This window comes from Quercus robur, chromosome 3, assembly GCF_932294415.1.
Source record: "Quercus robur chromosome 3, dhQueRobu3.1, whole genome shotgun sequence".
In the NCBI taxonomy this organism is placed as follows: Eukaryota; Viridiplantae; Streptophyta; class Magnoliopsida; order Fagales; family Fagaceae; genus Quercus; species Quercus robur.
The window spans coordinates 61,608,984-61,632,008 of NC_065536.1; the positions used below are offsets into that span (position 1 = coordinate 61,608,984).

The following is a 23,025-nucleotide window of genomic DNA, read 5'->3' on the forward strand; positions in this document are numbered from 1 at the left end:
AATATTATATATATAAATTCAGTCAAGGGGTTCATTTGAACCCCCTGACTATAATGTACTGCCGCCCCTGCACGTGAAGCTAGTTTTGTTTGTCACTAACTTGGTGGGGATTACTGAAAATTACGTGAGAGAAAAATGGGTTTTGATCAAGAAAGACAATAAGGAAGACTAGAGGAAGAGGAAGAAGAGTGGAGGAAGGAAACTGAGGAGAAAACGTAGAGAAAGACAACTTTTGCACGATTTTCCCCTTGTCTACCTTAAAGTGTGAACTACAGAAAGGTGACAAAGAAGACCAAGCAGCTAAGTTGCACCGACACGTACACGGATACGGATACGACATGGGTACGGATATGGAGGTATCACAATTTTTGAAAAATAAGGGTATGACACAACGTGAGTACAACAATTAAATAATTAATCAAATTTTATATTTAGGCATATTTTTTAATATTTTTATACATAAAATACGTTTATGTTTAGAATTTAAATTATGTAAGAACTACAAATAAATAAACTAACACCCAAAGTAGTACAATAATGCACACAAAATGTTTAGAGTATAAACCAAAAATTTAAACAGGCTACATTCAATATCAAACTAAAAACATAAAAGGAAAACAAGTTTTAAACTAAAAACATGGAGGTTTTGGAAAGTCTAAAAACCCTTTCAAACTGAGCTAGCACGAAGATAATATATGGGCTTGATCTGCTGATTTGGCAGAACAAAATTGGGCTCGATCTGCCTAATAGGCAGATCGACCAGTTTCATCCAATGGTATGTTGGATTAAAAATCCAAGTGCAAATTTTCAAGAGTTGGCATCCAGCTGGAAATCATTATCTTACCCTTTTTCTTTTTTCTTTTTTAAATAATTTTGCTTAATACAACTCATTCATAATTGAAAAGAATCAAATAGATACCATTTGCGAAACGTAATCTACACCGCTCGTTCATAATTGACAAATAGATACCATTAAAATACATACACACATATACATATATTTATATATATATAATTAAAAAAAGAGAGTAGAATAATTGAAAAGAATCAAATCCGCGGCTTCTGGAGTGTTCTATTATAGCTGCCACGGATTTATAGCCACCAATTCCATCCGCTGACTCACTACCCTCTCTCTCTTTCTCTCTTATCGCAGCCTTTCTCGCTCAGATCTCCTGCCAAATTATTTTTTCATATTGAACCCTTTTAAATGTGAAATAAATGATTTAGTTTTTAGATTAGGGCAAAATAGAATTTTTATTTTGTATAAAAAAAATGACCGCAAGTTTTTCAAGATTCGCTTCCTCTAGATAACCTACTCTCTTTTTTCTTTTCCCATTTTATAAATTTTTAATTGTAACAAGTGAACTTAGAACAATTGTTAATAAATAATTTTATGAAAGTTTTTATTTTACTTTATGAGAAATATAAAATAAAATAAAAAACCGTAAAAAAATTATCTATTTTTTTCTTTTCCTATAAAAAATTTCTAAAAATTATATTTTAAACCAATATCCTAATAACTTTGCCATAAAGCAAAGAGAAAACGAATGATGAGAAACACAAAATAATGGGTTTTATACATTTGATGTGTTTTAAGGGTTTGTCCGTAGTAAAATTATAAAAATCCATTTGTATTTACGCAAACATCAAGAATCTGTTTACAATCTTGGCAGCACTGTGCCGGTGCTAGAGTATGGCCATGGCGGTGGTAGGTCTGCTATGGGAAACTATTAGCGGTTTGGTGCGTTTAACAAGGGAGGTTGGTTGTTGAAAGAATAATTAATTGGGTTTTTTTAGGTGGCTTGTTTTCTGCCTTTGGATATTTTATTTGACACAGGCCTTGCATTCGAATAAAATTTGAAAAGAATGAGAGAATTTTGAATGGGAGTAAAGTTGAACCCTTTTTCATAAATTGAGTTCCACATCTCCAAATTTCCTTATCCATTTTTTTCCTCATCCATTTTTTTCCTCTTGTTCTCACTTTTCATTATTCATTTTTCATCTCATTCTCCCTTGTAAATAGATTCACCATTGTAAATCTGAATTTTAGTTCAGTTTTACGTTTTCCTTTTTATTGAGCATTTTTGTTTTCCATCATCAAACACTAGCATCCATGTGTGCCATGGATCAATGTATGTCTTGGTGGAAACCTAATGCCTTGTTCAATTAGCATCACGCTTTTTTCTTTTTCTTTTTTTTCACCACATACAAGTATGTTAAAAAAAAAAAAATCAAAATACATTGTTATTTCCAAAAGTTTACATGTTAGGCGCTTTTAGTCCCTAGTATTTCAAATGAGCATTTTTAGTCCCAAAATATTTTAAAATAATCCCTTCATGTAGTTCTGTTAATTTTCTTATATATGTTGCTAATGATGCAATAAGGTAGAATATAATGATGTGACAACTAATTTTTTATTTTTCTTAAAAACTATTATACAATGGCAATCCCAATCCATACCCATACGATATTGGTACTTTTCTCAATTGAAACCCAAACTTGAGAGGTTAAGAGTAAGAGGAATGGCTCTAATCAATTGAAATATGGTAGACGTTAAAGATTTCTCTTTCTCTTTGCCATCCTCACAAGCAATGGTGGAGTCAGGAATTTATTCCAAGAGGGCCAAGGTAAACACAAAAAAATTCTTAAGAATTAACAAAAATAATGATTGAAAACATTCTTTATTTGACGACTTAACTATAACTTATTAAAGATATGTCATACACTCTTTCATGACATTAAAATCATTTATAATTGATTTTGAACTAAATTCTTTAGGAATCATTTACTCAAGAACTCGTTGTCCTATTTATTATGAAGTTTCATCTTAACAAGGCCATAAACAATAATTTAATTTAATTATCTAAGCCACTACAATCAATTAAACAAATAATTAAAAATTTTACTTTTATCAAATTATAATAAATTCAATTTAAGTGCTGAACTAGGCTACAATACGAAACAATCTATTATACCTATGGTTTTAAAAACTAGTACGATAAAAGAACTGGGAAAGGGACTAGTTACCGGTTTTCTAGTTCTACCGGGGTCCGATCGATGGTCGAACTAGTAACGTAATAATTAATTTAATTTATAATTTTAAAATAATAAAAATGAATATATATATATATATATATATATTAAGTTTTTTAACTAAGAGTATTTAAGTTTAACATATATATAAAATTTAAAAATAATGTGAGTTTAGTTTTTGTGTATTAAATTTAGGAAATAAAAATAACAAAATCCACAGTCCATATATAAAATTTTATAACTGTGAAGAATCAAATTAACAATGTAGAATGTATATTTATTATTATTATTATTATTATTATTATTATTATATATTTAATAGTTATATATATACACACACTAAGTACTAACATGACTTGGCCATTTTCTTTTGTTTTTTACCCTTCCCTCACCTTTATTGAGTTGTCTTGTAAAAGTTTGCTCCTTTTAAAAACTTGTAACGTTGCTCTATGAGGTGTGAGTGTATATATACACACACACACACTAATTATTGACATGACTTGGCCATTCTCTTTTTTTACCCTTCCCTTACCATTATCATGGTTTTAAAACCTAGATCATTCATTGAACCGTAAAAAGAAGTGGTTCAAGGTTTTTGAAGTCAAATCGAAATTGAATCGAAGTCGAACTGTGATGACATCATAATTAATTAATATAAAATAAATATATACAAATTAAAAATCTCAATTAAAATTTAATTTAAAATGATTAAATTTTATTTTCATTGAAACCTAAACTACCACTTAAAACTTGTTGTGAAAATATTGTAGTTATAATTTATATCATTTCTCTTTCTAAAAGAAAAACCTTTTCTCATATAACGATATCTTTAAAATTATCACATTAATATATTTTAACTCTTTAATATTGGCAGGTACAATTACAAAATTCCAACAATCAAGGTGGCTTAGCTGTAAACCATTCCAATCCAACTATCAGGTGGCTTAACTGTAAACCATTTTGACTGTTGCTTTTAATCCAATGGCCAGTAACTATGTTAGGTTCTTCAAAGTTCACACCAAACTTCAAATCCTACATTATTGTCTTCTTTTCTTTTTTGCTTTTCCCTACTGCCTCTGCTTCTCTCTCCCTGCTTTGTCAACCTCTTTTTAGAAAATTGTTTTAAAAATCTGAACGTTGATGGAACTGAAAAAGGTAGTGATTCTCGATTTTCATTTAAAACCTGGATCATTCATTGAACCGTAAAAAGAAGTAGTTCAAGGTTTTTGAGGTCAAATCGAAATTGAATCGAAGTCGAACCGTGATGACATCATAATTAATTAATATGAAATAAATATATACAAATTAAAAATCTCAATTAAAATTTAATTTAAAATGATTAAATTTTATTTTCATTGAAACCTAAACTACCACTTAAAACTTGTTGTGAAAATATTGTAGTTATAATTTATATCATTTCTCTTTCTAAAAGAAAAACCTTTTCTCATATAACAATATCTTTAAAATTATCACATTAATATATTTTAACTCTTTAATATTGGCAGGTACAATTACAAAATTCCAACAATCAAGGTGGCTTAGCTGTAAACCATTCCAATCCATCTATCAAGTGGCTTAGCTGTAAACCATTTTGACTGTTGCTTTTAATCCAATGGCCAGTAACTATGTTAGGTTCTTCAAAGTTCACACCAAACTTCAAATCCTACATTATTGTCTTCTTTTCTTTTTTGCTTTTCCCTACTGCCTCTGCCTCTCTCTCCCTCCTTTGTCAACCTCTTTTTAGAAAATTGTTTTAAAAATTTGAACTTTGATGGAACTGAAAAAGGTAGTGATTCTTGATTTTCTGGTCCGACCAGGGTCGAACCGATGATCGAACCGATGATGTCATAAATAATTTAATTAATTATTTTAAAATTATAAAATAAATAACAACTCATCAAATTTATCCATACAAATATATATATATATATATATATATATATATATAATTATAAATGAGTTTCATATCTTATATTAGATGGGAAAGGGAAAGAAAGTATAAATAATCAAAATTAACATTACAAAAATAATAGCAATGTTATATCTTTTTTTTTTTGTTTTATTTATCATTTTTTTTAAAACGTTATTAAGAATAAGTAATTTAATTGTACTTTAAAGATCTACTCTAAATAAAAGGGTGTTTAATTAGATGATAGTAGCCTAAATGTTAAAAACTATGTTTGTATTAATTTGTATTCCTTTATTAATCAAAATTAAATTATTAATAGAAAGTTATTCAACAAAAAAAGAAGTAACACAAACGTATAGTACACACTTAAAATAAAAAATGAAACACTTGGCTAACATGCGTGGTTGTACATCTCCCAAAGTACTTGACCCAATTCCTCAAGTGCCAACTACCAAGCATTAATACTTTAATAGATGGCCTTTTATGTCTTTCATTGATACTTGGCTTTTGAGTTTTTCAATAGTTTTGTGGGTTGGTTTTTCACTAGTGCAACTGTGCAAGTATGGTACCAAGACCCGAGTATTCACAGCCTTCTTTTTCTTCCCTCAAAACTTCATTTTTTTTTTTTTTTTGTTTCTCTGTATCTCTCAACTTGAAAGCTTTGTACAAATATCTCTTAGTCAAAGACATTAGATCTGAGTTCAATTCTGCTCATTTTTATTGAGGTGGTAGGCGATGCTAGCTTGGTAATTTTTTTTTTAAAGCATTTTTGATTGTTTTGTAGCTAAGTTAGAGAACTGTTGGAAAACGGTTTGACCATTCTGGTTCTGGGTTTCCTGGTTGAACCACGGTTTTCTAGGTTTTTCCGGTTTTTTTTTTCATATTTTCGGTTTTTTATGATAACCAAACCGGTTGAACCGGCCAATCCGGTCCAGTTTTTAAAACCATGAATTTTCAAACAAACAGAAATCGCTCTTTCACAATTTTCCAACAAACAAAGAAGAATGAGATGCATATGCAGAAGCCAAAAGCCAAAAGCATATTTGTAGTCTCTCTTCCATAGTTATCTATTCTTCTTTTTTTTCTTTTCTTTTTTTCCTGGGAAGATCTGATGTTGGGAGATTCATTTGGCAATGTTTTGTAATTTTTTTAAGGACCATTAGACCCATGTCCAGTTTTGAAAACCAGGCGGTTTGACCGCGGTTTGAAAGGTTCACTGAAAAATTAAAATTTCCGATTTTGGTAGTTTAAAAAACTGAAATGGTAAACGGTTTCCAGTTACCGTGGTTCAACCGGCCGGTCCGGTCCAGATTTCAAAACCGTGACCTTTATTGAGTTGTCTTGTAAAAGTTTTCTCCGTTTAAGAACTTGTAACGTGGCTCTAGGAGGTGTGAGTAACATAAGACATAGAAAAAAAAATACCAATAAAAGTGATTCACCTATCCCTTCTTTTCATTAATACTTCATTTACCAATTCTTTCAAACTTCCATTTCTCCTTTCAAACTTAAACAGCGTTTGGATAACGTGTTTCACGTGTTTCCAACGTCTACGTTTTCTTTCTTTCTTTTTTTTTTTTTTTTTTTTTCCTTTCCTGCACGTGTTTCAGCTTTAGGGGACAAGTGCACTGTTCACGCACTGTTGAGCACTGTTCATGCACTATTCACGGGACCCAAAACTACTTTATTCAGGAAAAAAAAATATTAAAAATGGATCCTATGACACTATTCACACATTTAAAAATTATTTTACTACAATATTTTTAGTTTTCAGTTTTCAGCAAAATAAGCTATATCCAAACAGACCTTTAGTCTCGTCCGAAAGGTAAAGCCATTCTTCTCTTTTGTTTTAACTTTGAAGTCTCTTACATATTTATACCTATGGTTGCTTTAGGTTTTATATTATTTAATTTTTGGTTTGAATCAGATTGTTGCTTAGCTGGAAACCATATAAGTGTTATTGTGTTGTGCAATCAAGTGACATCGATGGTGGTCTCTTGACATTTCAAACTTAAGAGTACAAATATTTATTATATTGTCGGTGTGTTAAGTCCAAAAGTCTTCTTTACTCTCACATTAAGATCAGGCAATTGCTACATGCAATTGCACCACTTCTTTCACAAAATTTTTTACATCACTTACAACTCTTAATCTAAACCATTCATTGCTATTGTATTAGGTGTAATATCTTAGGTATTGCATCTAATCTCAATCCCTTTACTCTTCATCTTCTTCTTAGTCTAAAAACAATATATTTAAAATTGCAAACAACAGAACATAGATAGAGAGAGTGGGAAACTCATACCACATCGAAGATTGATCGAAGAGGTAGAGGCGGAGTTGTGAAGGTGGCTTAAATGTTGAGTGGGGCTAAATTGTTGGTGGCTGTCGTGGCCACTTGCTCGATTGCAGCCAGTAGCGTAAAAGCAGTTTATATAAAATATATATATATATATATATATATATATATATATAAATGGTAGTGACCTATGAGGTTTGGATCTTTGAGGTTAGGAAGTTTGGGTTGTTTTTGTGTATCTATTCCGATTTTGGAGTCCTAATTTACAAGGGATTTGAGTTTTTTTTTTTTTTTTTACAAAATTGTTTATGACCCAAAGAATGGGCTGAGATTTTTAGAACTAAAATTGTTGTATGTATTTTTTGTCAAAAAACTAGGGGGGGGGGGTAATTAATTTTTCCCTAATTTTTAAGGTTTTTTTTTTTTTTTTCTTACTACAATTGGGGGAATTTTTCAAAATGCCCCTGGCCCCCCTAGCTCCACCCTAGTCACAAGTACAAGAGGAATAACCTTTCAACTATCAAAAAATCAAACAATAAATAATTGTATGAGAGAGCTAGAATTTGAAACACACAATCTTAAAAATGTAATATGAAATATATGGGTTTTTAAAATTTAAAAAAAAAAAAAAAAAAAGGGTTAAAGACTTTAAAATTTCAATGAATAATTTATAAATATAATTGTAGGGGGGAAAAGGCCCAAAATCATGCAATGGGTCTCGGGTCCCATATAAAAGTTCGACCACGTCTGAGGAGAAGGTGTGGGTGCCAAAAGGGCTCCCGGCCCAATTCTTATGGGCCCAAAATTATTTAAAAGACGGTCTGAGGAGAAATGTCTCCTCGAACATACCAAATATGGCTCAAACATGCACTCTGCTTGCTATAAGGATCCACTCCTATGAGTATTAGTAACAAGGATGAGTCCCACAAGCCCGTAAAAGGGAAGAAAGTGTAGGATGCCTAGGGAGAGGCTACAACTGCCACATTAAATGCATGGCAGCTACTTTTCTGGCCGCATTAATGTAGAGAGAACTTGCAAATAGTATTGCCTTGGCTACCACAACTCAAAGAAAGATGAGGGAGATGTCCGATGGGACGGGCACTCAAGTGAAGATCCAAATGATCAACAAGTGTAAGGCCCTGATGACTTCAAGGGGGCTATATAAGAGAGGGGAGGGGGGAAGAAAGAGGAACTTAGAACAGAAGAACAGGGTGAGAACCATAGCCTTTGAGCAGGGACAGAGATACATCCTCCACATCTCCTCGGACTGTATATCTAATGGACATGAAAGAGATTTTCTTATTTTCAATTGTTGTATGGCCCAATGTTAACTAGTATGCACTTTGTTAGGGCCTAGTTTTGTAACCCACTCTCTATAAATTCATTGTTTCGGGCTCCTTGGGCCAGAACCCCATACCTGTTAGGCCTGGACCCCGAATTGCAACCCTACAATTGGCGTCATCTGTAGGGAGAACTTGTGCCTCAGCAAGTGAGACCGTTAGAGATGGAAGGATCAGGTCTGTGCCAAACAGGACACGCAGACTCCCAACGGCAGGACAACTTCTTGAACCTCGAACGGGAAAGAGATCAAGACAAGCAACGAGAGGGTAGTGTAAATACCTCCCACACGAGTAGAAGTCGCTCGAAAGGGAAAGGTCACGCATCCCGAAAGCAGGACGATCATAGGGCTCTACAGCAAGAAATCGACGACTTGAAGAAGAAGTTACGCCGAGCACAGCGAAGGCATCCTTCCCCCAGTCCGGACACTAGCGATGAGGAGGACAATGAGTACAGGCGGAGATCGAGAACCCCGCCAAGTGAAACCTTCTCCTATGAGGAAGAGCAACCTCACAAACGCAGTCGCAAAAGCCCATCTTACCAGGGCCTAGCAAACGACGCCATGAGTAAGGCCCTGGACTGCATCTCCCAGTCGCCCTTCACGCGTAGGATAGAGGGGGCTGAGCTTCCTCGGCGGTTCCACCAACCCGCTTTTGCCATATATAATGGTTGGACGGACCCAGTAGAGCATGTAAGCCAATTTAACCAGAGGATGGGACCCATGGCGATGAGATGGTTCGATGGCCTTAAGCCAAACTCCATAAACTCTTTTAAGCAGTTGACACAGGCTTTCGGTTCTCGCTTTATAACTAGCAGCAGGGTTCCTCGGCCCCTAGACTCCCTCTTGTCCTTGTCCATGCGAGAAGGAGAGACCCTGAAGGCCTACTCAGACAGATATTGGGAAATGTATAACGAGATAGAGGGAAATTACGATGACGTTGCCATTAGCACATTCAAGAGGGGCCTGCCGATAAAGCATGGTTTGAGAAAGTCCCTGACTGGGAAACCGGTCACTAGCGTGCGCCAACTCATGGACAAAATCGACAAGTACAAGAGAGTCGAAGAGGACCAACAGACGGGAAAGGGCAAAGCGAAGGTTGTCCCTCAGAAGAGGAGGGGCTTCAGGTCGAACCACTTTAACAACAGCAATCGGCCGAGAAGGGATTACTCGGAGCAATCTGGATCCACAGGGGCATAGGCAGTCCATGCTGTGTTCCGAGAACCATTACATAAGATCCTAGAGAAAGTGAAGAAAGAACCGTTCTTTCAATGGCCAAGCAGGATGGCAAGCGACCCCGCGAAACGTAACCAGAATCTGTATTGCGAATATCACCAAGAGCCGAGCCATACCACCGATGACTGCAGGAATCTGAAAAACCACTTGGACCAGCTGGTCCGAGAGGGAAAGTTAAGACACCTCTTGCATCATCCTGTTGGACGGCAGAAGCAGTTGAACGTCGAAATAAGGAAAAGCACATTGAGACCACTCATTGGCACGATAAATGTCATTCTTGCCGTACCAGGAAGAACCGGCTCCCATCCTTTCAAACTGATGTTGGTGGCCAGACTCCCTGCTAAAGCTGACGACGGGAGTCCAAGAGGGCTAGAGGGATGGCCACACCCCTAATCGGATTCTCGGATAAGGATAAACTGGGAACCCTCCAGTCCCACGACGATGCTCTAGTCGTCATGCTCAGGATTGGGGGATATGACGTGAAGAGGGTGCTAGTCGATCAGGACAGCGTCGTGGAAGTAATGTACCCCGACTTGTACAAGGGGTTGAAGCTGAAACCAGAGGACCTTACAGCATACGACTCCCCTTTAGTGAGTTTCGAAGGGGAAACCGTCACTCCAAAAGGCCTGATTAGGCTACCTATACAAACAGGCTCGAACGTAGTGGAAGTGGACTTCATAATGGTAGACGCTTACTCCTTCTACACCGCCATTGTAGCCAGACCGTGGCTTCACGTCCTAGGGACTGTGTCATCAACCTTACACCAAAAGGTGAAGTATCCGTCGAAGGGTCGGGTGAAAGAAGTAATAGGGGACCAAGCCATAGCCCGGTAATGTATGGTGTCCGCCATCTCGCGACGACCGAGTACTAAGCCTTCCACCTCAGCCGAGAATGGCTTATAGCAATTAACAACCCCAGCCCTGGCCTCGTGTAGTAAAGGACCCGCCGAGGGAGCGAGTTGTGAGGATTTGGAAAAAGTTCTTGTGGACTCCGACCTAGAAAGATTTTTTCAAGTCGGCTCAGAACTGCCTCCCCAAGAGAAGGAAATGTTGATTGACTTTCTTAGACAGAATGTGGACGTGTTTGCATGGGACGCCTACGAAGCTTCGGGGGTCGATCCAAATTTCATTTGCTACCACCTTAATGTTAGCCCAGCCGTGACACCTAAGAAGCAACCTCCTCGGCGGCCGTCGAAAGAGCATGCAGATGCGGTGAGAGAGGAGGTTATGAAATTGAAGAAAGTAGGGGCTATCAAAGAGGTGTTTTACCCTGAGTGGCTGGCCAACACAATCGTGGTGAAGAAGAAGAGTGGAAAATGGCGGGTCTACGTGGACTTCACAGACCTGAATAAGGCTTGCCCGAAGGATCCTTTCCCTATGCCTCGAATAGACCGATTGGTGGATTCGACCGTGGGACACCCTCGAATGAGCTTTTTGGACTCCTTCCAAGGCTACCATCAAATACCCCTAGCTACCGAGGACTAAGAAAAAATGGCTTTTGTCACCCCCGTTGGAAACTACCACTACAAGGTAATGCCCTTTGACTTGAAGAATGCCGAGTTGACCTACCAGAGGATGATGACCAGGATGTTTGAACTACAGATGGGTAAGAGCATTGAAGTTTATATAGACGACATGGTGGTGAAGAGCAAGTTAGTGTCCAACCACGTCAGAGACCTCAGCGATGTCTTTGGAATTCTGAGAAAGTACAGGCTGTGCCTGAACGTGTCCAAGTGTTCATTCGGAGTGGGGTCAGGGAAATTCTTAGGTTACATGGTGATCCATAGAGGTATTGAAGTCAGCCCCGACCAAATTAGAGCTATCCATAGCCTGCAGCCTCCTCGGAACCCCAAAGAGGTCCAAAAACTCACTGGCACGATTGCCGCCTTAAACCGTTTTATCTCCCGCTTGGCGAACAGGTGCAGACCTTTCTTCCTCTTATTAAACAAGTGAAAAGGCTTTGAGTGGACTGAAGAATGCGCCTTAGCCTTCCAACAGCTTAAGGAATACTTGTCTCAGCCACCAATCATATCCAGTCCTGAAACCGACGAGGTGCTATTCGCCTATATCGTTGTGGCCCTTCATGCAGTGAGTCTAGTGCTAATTCGAGAGGACAACGGCCCATCTACTACATAAGAAAATCGTTGCATGAGGCAGAGATTCGTTACCTCCCCCTCGAAAAGGCCGTCCTGGCAATCATACAAGCCACGCGAAAGCTCCCCCACTACTTCCAGGCACATACCGTTGTTGTACTAACCTAACTCCCGCTCAGATCAATACTCCGGAGTGCCGATTACACGAGCAGAATAGCAAAGTGGGGGACGATTCTGGGCGCCTTCAACACTAGGTACATGCCTCGCACCGCTGTGAAGGGACAGGTCCTCGCGGATCTGGTAGCTGAGTTTGCCGAACCCACATCAAAAGGAGGAGGAGGGCCACTAAACTCAGACGAAAAACTGATCAGCATAGTCTCTTAGCAAGAGCCCACTTGTTGGAAAGCACACATTAACAGCGCGGCCAACTAAAGGGGCTTAGGGGTGGGGCTCGTCTTGATTTCCCCCGAGGGGATTACCATCGAAAAATCGTTAAGGCTGGGCTTCTCTACTACGAATAACGAGATAGAGTATGAGGCATTGTTGGAAGGAATGTTTATGATCTAGAAACTGGGTGGGAAATCCATAAACATGTTCTCGGACTCAAGACTTGTCGTGGGATAAGTAAATGGGGAATTGAAGGCGAGGGATGAAAGAATGCAAGAGTACCTAGTCCAAGTCAAGCGCTTGCAGGCGCGTTTCAACCATTTCAGCCTAATGCACGTATCCAGGAGCGGGAACACCCACGCTGACTCCCTTGCAACGCTCGCCACCTCCTCAGCGCAACCCCTCCCTCAGGTCATACTCGTAGAAGGTCTATACAGGCCATCGATGGTGAGAACCGAGTTGGTACATGTTCACAGCGTCAGGGCAGGGTCTAGCTGGATGGATCTTCTAGTACTAATTTTAAAGGACGATGTCTTACCCGAAGATAAGAACGAGGCCGACAAGATTAGAAGAAAGGCTTCTCAATTCTGGCTGTCCGAGGACTCCAAACTGTATAAGCGCTCATTTTCAGGACCGTACTTGCTATGCGTACACCCAGATGCCACTGAGCTTATCTTGGAGGAATTGCATGAAGGAATTTGTGAGAGCCATACGGGGGGTAGGTCCTTGTCCCATAGGGCCATAACGCAAGGTTATTGGTGGCTGAGCATGCAGAAAGAGACGCAGGAATATGTGAAGAAGTGCGATCAATGCCAAAGGTTCGCCCCAAATATACATCAACCAGGTAGGACCCTTAATCCGATGTCTAGCCCTTGGCCATTCACGCAGTGGGGCCTGGACATCCTAGGACCATTTCCTAAAGCAGTGGGGAACAAAAGGTTTCTTTTTTTCGGCAAGGATTATTTCACAAAATGGGTCAAAGCTGAGCCGTCGACAAACATTAGAGACGTTGATGCTAAGAAATTTGTTTGGAAAAACATCGTCACCAGGTTCAGAGTCCCTCACACCCTAATCTCGGACAATGGTTTCCAATTTGATAGTAAAGCTTTCATATGGTATTGTAGCGAGTTGGGAATTGCAAATAGGTACTCCACACCGGCTTACCTACAGGGGAATGGGCAGGCTAAAGCCGTGAATAAAGTCATAGTAAATGGGTTGAAAAAGAGATTAGATGACGTGAAAGGGAGGTGGGTAGAAGAACTGCCCCATGTTTTGTGGACGTACCACACCACGCCACGTAGGTCCACAGGGGAAACCCCCTTTTCAATGACCTATGGAGCTGAGGCTGTTATTCCTCCAGAGACAAATTTCCCAACACTGAAGACCAGCACATTCTGCCCCAATGCTAACAACGGGCTACTGGAAAAAAGCTTAGACCTCATCGAGGAAAGAAGGGAGAGAGCAATGATCTAACTTGCCTATTACCAGCATAAGCTCAAGCAAGGTTATGATGCCAAGGTAAAGCTAAGGCCCCTAGCACCCAGGGATCTAGTATTGAGGAAGGTCCTGGGCACTGCAAGAAATCCCGCGTGGGGAAAACTCGGACCAAATTGGGAAGGCCCATATCGTATCACCTCGGTGGCCGGCATAGGGGCCTACTTTTTAGAAGATTTGGACGAACATGTAGTACCACGCCTTTGGAATGTAAATAACCTGAAAATGTACTATTATTAATGAAAAGTTTGTAATTCTTGGCGCCACATCATTGTACAGTTTTACCTAAGTGTTAAACAGAACCCAAGTCCTGCCTGGTTCCTCGGACCACAGGCTTGGGGAAAATTAACCATGACGCAGTTTTATCTAAGTGTTAAATAGAACCCAAGTCCTACGTGACTCCTCGGACCACAGGCTTGGGGGAAATTAACCACAGTGCAATTTTATCTAAGCATTAAACAGAACCCAAGTCCTGCCTGGTCCCTCAGACCACAGGCTTGGGGGAAATTAACCATTGTGTAGTTTTAACTAAGTGTTAAACAGAACCCAAGTATTGCCTAGCTCCTCAGACCACAGGCTAGGGGGAAATTAACTGCTACATTGTCCTATCTAAGTGTTAAACAGAACCCAAGTCTTGCCTGGTTCCTCGGACCACAGGCTTGGGGGAAATTAACCACGACGCAGTTTTATCTAAGTGTTAAACAGAACCCAAGTCCTGCATGGCTCCTCAGACCACAAGTTTGGGGGAAATTAACCACAATGCAATTTTATCTAAGTGTTAAACAAAACTCAAGTCCTGCCTAGTCCCTCGGACCACAAGCTTAGGGGAAATTAACCATTGTGCAATTCTACCTAAGTGTTAAACAGAACCCAAGTCCTGTCAGGTTCCTCGGACCACAGGCTTGGGGGAAATTAACCATGATGCAGGTTTATCTAGGTGTTAAACAGAACCCAAATCCTGTGTGGTTCCTCGGACCACAAGCTTGAGGGAAATTAACCACGACGCAGTTTTATCTAAGTGTTAAACAGAACCCAGGTCCTGCGTGGCTCCTCGGACCACAGGCTTGGGGGAAATTAACTATGATGCAATTTTATCTAAGTGTTAAACAGAACCCAGGTCCTGCGTGGCTCCTCGGACCACAGGCTTGGAGGAAATTAACCATGATGCAATTTTACCTAAGTGTTAAACAGAACCCAAGTCCTGCCAGGTTCCTCGGACCACAGGCTTAGGGGAAATTAACCATGATGCAGGTCTATCTAGATGTTAAACAGAACCCAAATCCTGTGTGGCCCCTCAGACCATAGACTTGGGGAAAATTAACCTTGATGTAGTTTTATCTAAGTGTTAACTATCATTTTTTCATTTTTTCATTCATGCTTAGCCATATTGCTTAAATTTCGAGTAACGTTTGGCCCTTAGTAGTTAGTAACATAACCGAAATTCACTCATAACAAAGGCAGAAAAGGAAGCAGTAAAACAAGATTCAAAGAAGAAATCATATCATTCATTAGGCTCCGAAATGTATTTTCTTACAAACTTTGGCAAAATAAGGAAATAAAAGATAAATGAAGACAACTACAAGAAAAGTCCTACACTAACGTCCTAGGCTTTATCTTGGGCAGAACTCTTTGCAAGGACCTCTGCCTCAGGGTGATCGCCTCCTGCCTTGGGCTCAGGTACGGCCTCCTTGGCTTGCGCGACAACGTCCCTTATAGTGAGAGCGTCCTCAGGCGACTTGTCCTTTGCAAGTGGCTGCACCTCCTCAACTTCAGGTATGAGGGAATCTGGGTAGTGACCTTAGCAGAGAGGGGCTCCTCGAGAGGAACCGAGCCCAGAATCTCGCGAATATCTTCAGGAAAGAAGATATTCTCAATCTTCCTAAGGTCGGAGTCTGCAGGAACTGCCGCCCGGTCCAAGGCCACCCCCCAGGACATGGTGATGCAATCCCTACAAACCGTAGCCACCTCCTCGGTCAGCCTGACCTCGGTATCCGCCACTCCGCGTTCGTAAGAGGCTGCCACTGCAGCCTCAGCCGCCTCCCTAGCCAAGCGAGCCGCCTCTTTTGTCTTTATTAACTCTGCCTTGAGGTCTAAGACCATCTGCTTCTCGGTCGCAAGGTTTATTTCGGACAAATGAAGCTGTTGGCGCATGTCCTTAGCTTGCTTGGTTGTGGTCTAAAGGCCAGCCTCAGCATTGTCACGGGCCTTGAGCGCCTCCTTTATTTCCTTATTCAGGCGATCTTCTTCCAGCCTGAGGACACCCGTAGCCTTCTCTGCGGCAAGGCGGGACTGAACCTCAGTGTTAAGATCTTCACAAGAATTCTTGGCCCACTCCTCAACTACGAAGATTTGTTGAGTGACCTGCGCGGAAGTAATGGAAGAATCATTAAAAGAAAATAACAAATAGGCAAGTGCGGAATAAAGAAACTGAGCAAGGAGGAGTCTCCGTTTTACCATGGCCAGGTCTCTTTTCAATGACATGAAGAGATCCAGTTGCCGAGTAGCCCGGAGCCCCTCTATGTCACGAGGCAAGAGGAGGGGCTGCTGTAGGGCCTCGGCGAGATAAGACGCCTGCCCTTGTTGGGACTCCTAGAGAGTTGCGTCCCATGAAATAGGGGTGCCATCTAGCTCTAAGTGGGGGGACCAGGTGCGCTGTTCCCTTCTCATAGCCGCCTCATCTCAGCTATCAACAAACCTTGTTCTTTTTTCCTTGGGCTCTTTGCCCTTCTTTTGTTGCTTCGCCTTTTTAGGGCCGACCTCACTCTCTTTCAATTCTTCCACTGGCCTCTTCCGCTTCAGATTGGGAAGGAGTTGTAGCGTGGGGTCAGTGGAGGGAGGAAGAGGAGGGGGGAGCTTGGCTGAAGCTTGCTCCTTGGGGGCATCCTTGGAAGACTGCCCCTTGTTCCTGTTGGATAGAAGGCCCCTCAGACCGGACCTCGGTTTCAGATCCATATCCTCCTCTTCAACCTCTTGGCTAGTGTCAATCTGAGCAATTACCAGGCCAGGAGTGTGAGCCGCTGAAAAGCGATCAATGTCCGAGCCGGAATCTGAAAGTTCTACAGGCCTGGTTGACACCTCTCCCTCCTCGGCGAAGCGGAACTGATCGATTTCAGCCTCAAGAGATGAATGCGAGGAGTCAACTCCTTCTCCTAGGGCGGCTACCTCTGGAAGAACGCACTGAACAGGTAATTGGACTGGAGGTAGGTCTTTTCGAGCAAGGAAGCCTGGTTTAGAAATGTCGATGCGAGCTAATCTGGGACTTCCAACCCTAATGGCTTGACCAGCATCCACGAAAGCGCAAGAAAGGGGCTCGTAGTCCAAGATAAGAGGAGCGACATGCAGTTGCCCGTCCTTATTCACAAAGATTTCGGACCTTAAGAGGAAGTTGAGGGCCTGGACGTTGACCAAACTTATCCGCGGAGTTGTTTGTTCTTTGTCTGCAAAACCCAAAGGAAGGGTTATATTAGTCTGAGAAGGCAAACAATCAAAACTAAAACCAAAATAAGGGAGAGAAAAACTCAAAACTAAGATCCCCTCCAAGGGATCTAACCCTACAGTGCCCAACCTGGTGTTCCCGCCCTAACTAGGTAGTGAAGACCGTCATGCCATGCTCCGGAGATGATCAAAAGGTCGTCCTACAAGCCTTCATTGGACTTGGGAAGGCAAGATATCAGCCTCACCTCATCGGACCTGGATTTCAGGTAATACGACTCGTTGAGGCAATGACATTCATATAGGTGAACTACATCGTACCATGAGAGGCCGAGGTTCATCTGTTTGTTCAGAGCGTCTACGCACCCTAGGATTCGGAACATGTTCGCAGCGCACTGGTGGGGAGCCAGCCAATGACCACGCAAATAATCCCTAGTTATTCTCCCCATGGGGATCGTCATTCCTCCTTCTATGAAAGCTATCATTGGAATGGCGACCTGCCCCGTCTTTCTCTTGGTTAAGATCTAGTCCGAGGAGCAGTATTCTAGACCTACTCCCGGCGGGATATGGTATTTGGCCCTGAAACCTTCCATACCGGCTGGAGAGTCTACCAGTTTCACAAACTTACCCATCCCACTAACCCTAGGCAACATGAAAACGATTTACTTAAGGAAGGAAGTCGGGAAAGGTAACAGAGGGGAAAGGCTAAGTAATACGGGAAATGAGCACTTACGGGAGTGAAGATCCTAAACCTCTCGAGCTTGTGAAGAACTCGCCGGAAATCTTCAAGGGAGTAGTTGTGGAGTTTTGAATGCTTTGCAAAAGGAAGTACTGGAGTGCTCTGGGACGTTTGAGTGCTTTTTCAAAAAATGGAAATAATTCCCCTTAGAAGCCTTATATAGCGGGGAGAAACTGAACGGGCTTACTCCCGCCCAAAGAATTAGGGAAATATCAACCGCTGATTAGGCGCCCCATTATTGGATTCGAGGGACATAAAGCCACCAAGCACAATAATTAGCGCCTCGTGGGTTACGAAACACCAGTAGCAGTAATGAGGCACGTGAGGCTGTACCTCCACACACGTAAGTCAAGGATTTACAATATGTAATCCCATAAGTGTCAAAATCTCGCCTTTTCTCCTCGGATAAGAGGGAAAGAACCGGAATTTTAAGGGGCTATTGTAGGGGAAAAGGCCCAAAATCATGCAATGGGCCTCGGTTCCTATATAAAAGTTCAACCACGTCCGAGGAGAAGGTGTGGGTGCCAAAAGGGCTCCCGGCCCAATTCTTATGGGCCCAAAATTATTTAAAAGGTGGTCCAAGGAGAAATGTCTCCTCGGACGTACCAAATATGGCTCAAACATGCACTCTGCCTACTATAAGGATCCACTCCTACGAGTATTAGTAACAAGGATGAGTCCCACAAGCCCGTAAAAGGGAAGAAAGTGTAGGATGCCAAGGGAGAGGCTATAGCTGCCACATTAAATGCATGGTAGCTACTTTTCTGGCCGCATTAATGTGGAGAGGACTTGCAAATAGTGTTACCTTGGCTACCACAACTCACAAAAAGATGGGGGAGATGTCTGATGGGACGGGCACTCAAGTGAAGATCCAGATGATCAACAAGTGTAAGGCCCTGATGACTTCAAGGGTGCTATATAAGAGAGAGGAGTCCCCATGAAGAAGGGGGGGGGGGGGAAGAAAGAGGAACTTAGAACAGAAGAACAGGGTGAGAACCATAGCCTTTGAGCAAGGACAGAGATACATCCTCCACGTCTCCTCGGACCGTATATCTAATGGACATGAAAGAGATTTTCTTATTTTCAATTGTTGTATGGCCCAATGTTAACTAGTATGCACTTCGTTAGGGCCTAGTTTTGTAACCCACTCTCTATAAATTCATTGTTTCGGGCTCCTTGGGCCAGAACCCCATACCTGTTGGGCCTGGATCTCGAATTGCGACCCTACAATAATCATTAAAATCTTTTTAAATATTGAATTCTATATTTCAAATTCAAATTTATGAAAAAAAAAATAACGTTTATTTATACAAATTAAAAATGTCAAAATAAGTCAACCCAACTCGGTGCAAATAACAAAGTGAGTTATTTTGAGTTGACTAAGGTTTAAGGTTTAACAAATAATTGACCCACTTATTAGTTGTGCCAAAAAGAGTTGACCCATTTTGACACAAATCCATTTACCCCAAAAACTATCTCACCAAAAAAAAAAAAAAAAAAGGCTAAAATACAAAGTGCAACCTCTAAGTTTTACTAAAATTCATTTTAAGTCTCTAACTTTATTTTCGTTCAATTGAGTCCTTTAAGTTTCAAATTTATTTTATTTAGGCTTTTCGACCAATTTCGTTAAAAGTTTGCTTTAAGTTATGTAATTAACTAATGAAAAATATTTTTTGAAAAACGCATTTTTACATAAATTAATCTATAAAATATTTTTATTGATTTTATAGAAATTTTTTGACAAAATTAGACAGAAGACGTACTAAATTTAGAGGATTAAAATGAATTTCACTCAAAACTTATAGAGTACAATTTGTATTTTAGCTAGAAAAAAAAAATCAAATTGTATCTAAATTGTGCGCACGAGTCATGTCAAATCTCAGAAAATGGTTAGTCATTAGGGAAAATTACAATTTACCTACTTGTGGTTTGATTGAAATTTAAGTTGTTTACGTGTGGTTTGAAATTTGATATTTTACTCACCTGAGGTTAGTTCAGTTAGATTTCCTTAACCCACATCCGTTAAAGACATGGCTAAATATGTTGTTTTGCTTCTCTTTTATGTTTGTCTCCTCAAAAAACATAAAAATACAAGATCAATTAAGATAAAAAAAGAATCTAACGGATTTGAACACTTGCATTATGGGATTTCAAACCACAGGTAGATAACTTAAATTTCGATCAAACCTCAAATAGGTAAAGTGTTAAAATTTAAACCACAAGTAAGCAACTTAAATTTCAGCCAAACCACATGTGGGTAAATTGTAATTTTCCCTAGTCATTAATTATATATCTTACCATTTATGATCCAATTCAAAACTCATCTAGCACCTTAACTTGCCACCCATTGGTCAACCATGCATGATATTCAATTCTCTATATCAAATTAACATTAGTTTAATTGGTATTATTCATCAATTTATGTATTTAATATATCAAATTAACATATTTTTAAGAAATGTATCAAATTAACCTTGAATTGATTAGTATAAATAATTTTTTTAAATTAATATTTACATATAAAAAACTTCATATAAATTTTTTGTCTTAGGTCCCAAATTATGTTGGGCTACCCCTGCCAAAAAATAAGATTTATGTAAAGATTCCAACCCCCAAAAGAAAGAATAGGATAATATATACATTTAGGGTTTGTTTGGGATCCGCTTATTTTGCTGAAACTGAAAAATTTTTGCTGAAAATACCATAGATAAAAGTAAAAGTTAGCTGAAATAGTATTGTGGAACCCATGAATAGTAGCAAAAATAAGCTAAATAATAAAATAAGTTGGCAAAAACAATCTATGTCAAACGCACACTTAAGGTCCGTTTGGATACAGTTGAAAACTGAAAACTAAAAACTGAAAACACTGTAGTAAAATAATTTTTAAATGTATGAATAATACCGTGAGACCCATTTTTAATAAAAATTTTGCTAAAAAATGAATTTTGTGGGTCCCGTGAACAGTGCACGGGATCCACTGGTGTGCACTGTACACTAAAGAAAAGTCAACAATCACGACTAATAAAATAAAAAAAAAAATTAAAAAACGTGAAAACGCAGACGTGGGAAGCGCATTCCCAAACGCACATTTAAACATAAAAACTTGCACATAAGAAAAAACTACTACCAATATAGAATTGATTATAAGTTACCAGAAGTGGCATGAGAGCTTTGAGCTGTATCTACTTTAGCTGAAGAATCTAGGTAGTTACCTGTAGGATATTTTCTCTCTTACAAGAAACAATCTTTGCTTGCTATTCTTAGCAACACATCATGGATTAATATGAATCCTCAGAAGAAAAGAAAAAAATGAATGATCTACAGCAACCAACCTCCACGTGAAGCTATCAGAAGTCTCCACATGAATTAGGTGAGAAAAAAAAAAGGGTTTTGATTAAGAAAGACAATAAGGAATTAAGGAAACTGAGGAGAAAATGCAGAGAAAGAAGTTTAGTGCATTATTCAACAAACTGTTCCACATTCCCCCCACCCCTCCTTTTTTTTGGGGTAAGAAGAAATTTAGGTGGAAAGGAGGCTACCCCCACATCAGGGTTAGGGTAGGCCTCCGTCCTAGATCGCCCACTAAAGAGGGACTGCTAGCAGCGGGACTCAAATCTAAGCCTTGTTAGACAAAGTATCCAAGCCTTACTAACTCAACCAACCAGGGGCGACGATACGTTATAGTCAGGGGGTTCAAATGAACCCCTTGAACCCCGTGCAATACAAATTTGCACAACCTCACCATGAACCTGACCCCCTTTTTTTTTTAAAGCCCAACTTAAATTCCAAAAAAAAAAAAAAAAAAAAAAAAAGGTCGAAAAGAAAATTTTGGTTTTTAATCTTAGAAATAAAAAGCCCATTTATCAAATTCTAAAAAATCATAAACAAAAAAAAAGGGCCAAATAGAACCTAAGAATTTGCTACTGCCTAACCTCCAAAATCTCTAATTATCCTTCTTCACTCTCCAAACCCAAAGGAAAAAGGCTACCTCTGCTTCACACACACAAAATCTGCCGCTGCATAACCTCCACGATCTGCCGCCGCCTGACTGTCCCTAATATGCTGCCATCGCCGCTTGGTTTGCCTTCTATCGTCGCTTGATATGGTTTTTTAGCTCTCTCTTTCTCTCTTTCTTTCACTGTGAGAGTGTGTTTATAGTGTTTTGATAGACTATTTCACTGAATCTGTGTGAGTGAATCACCGTGTGTGTGTGGAGTTATCTTTTGATTTCTTTTGTTGAGTTTGAATCTTGGACTCTGTGTGTGTGGGGGGGGCTGTGGGGTTAAGAACTGTGACTGTGTTCTGATATTTGTTGTTGAGTAACTCAACCAGTCAACTTGAGTTTTAAGTCTATATTAAGTTTGACCGTGTGTGTGGGTCTGTGGGGGTTAATCTTAATGGGTTATAGAACTTATAGTGTTTTACTGTTGTTGAGTTTTGAGTTTTGAGTTTTGTTACTATTATAGTGTTGCTGGTGTTTGTATTGATTTGATATAAAGTTGAGTTATGACTCATCTTTTGCTTGTGAGTGCTTTTTAATTCTGCTGAATGTGACTTTTGAGTTGTAAGTGGTTGTTGACTATGTGACTTGGTCAATACATTAACACTAAAGGACAATAAAAATATAGAATATTTAAAGAACTGTAAACTTATAAATTAAATAATTGCAAAAAAATCACCTAACAATAATTAATATGTTTATTGTATTAGAAAGAAATATGTCAAATGAACTTATAGTTTATTTTTTTATTTTTTTTGCTAGTATTATGGACAAATTTGTTATAAGGAAACTCTGTAGACTGCAAGATTCATCTCCTGCCCAAGATTCATCTCTTATATAATTTATGTTTCTTATTGACCCTCCTGGACAAAAATCCTGGAGTCGCCCCTGCAACCAACCCCTCCTTGATTACATTTTCCCTTTTCCTACTATAAACTATAAAAAGATGATGAAGTGGACCCAAGAGAGAGAACTTTTTGGGTCCAACTTCCCCATTAAAAATCCTCTCATTTCCTCCTCTTTTTTTTTCTTTTTTTTTTATTCGGATGTAAGACACATGTCAAATAAAAG

The 23,025-nt window shown here is 39.5% G+C and overlaps 1 protein-coding gene and 1 pseudogene across 2 annotated transcripts in view; both read right to left on the reverse strand.

Annotated features, from left to right (window-relative positions):
* The window catches only part of LOC126718737 (probable serine/threonine-protein kinase PBL3), a 62,866-nt gene that overhangs the window by 24,674 nt on the left and 15,167 nt on the right, over nt 1-23,025 (reverse strand). Inside the window, exon 2 of one of the 2 annotated variants that reach the window (XM_050421066.1) lies at nt 21,107-21,145. The exons of the other annotated variant lie outside the window; for it this stretch is intronic. Within the exon in view, the coding sequence (XP_050277023.1) occupies nt 21,107-21,145 (39 nt within the window). The remainder of the gene's footprint in view (nt 1-21,106; nt 21,146-23,025) is intronic. 2 annotated transcript variants of the gene reach the window in all.
* Nucleotides 1-23,025, reverse strand: part of LOC126718736 (probable serine/threonine-protein kinase PBL18) — a 45,451-nt pseudogene that overhangs the window by 7,164 nt on the left and 15,262 nt on the right.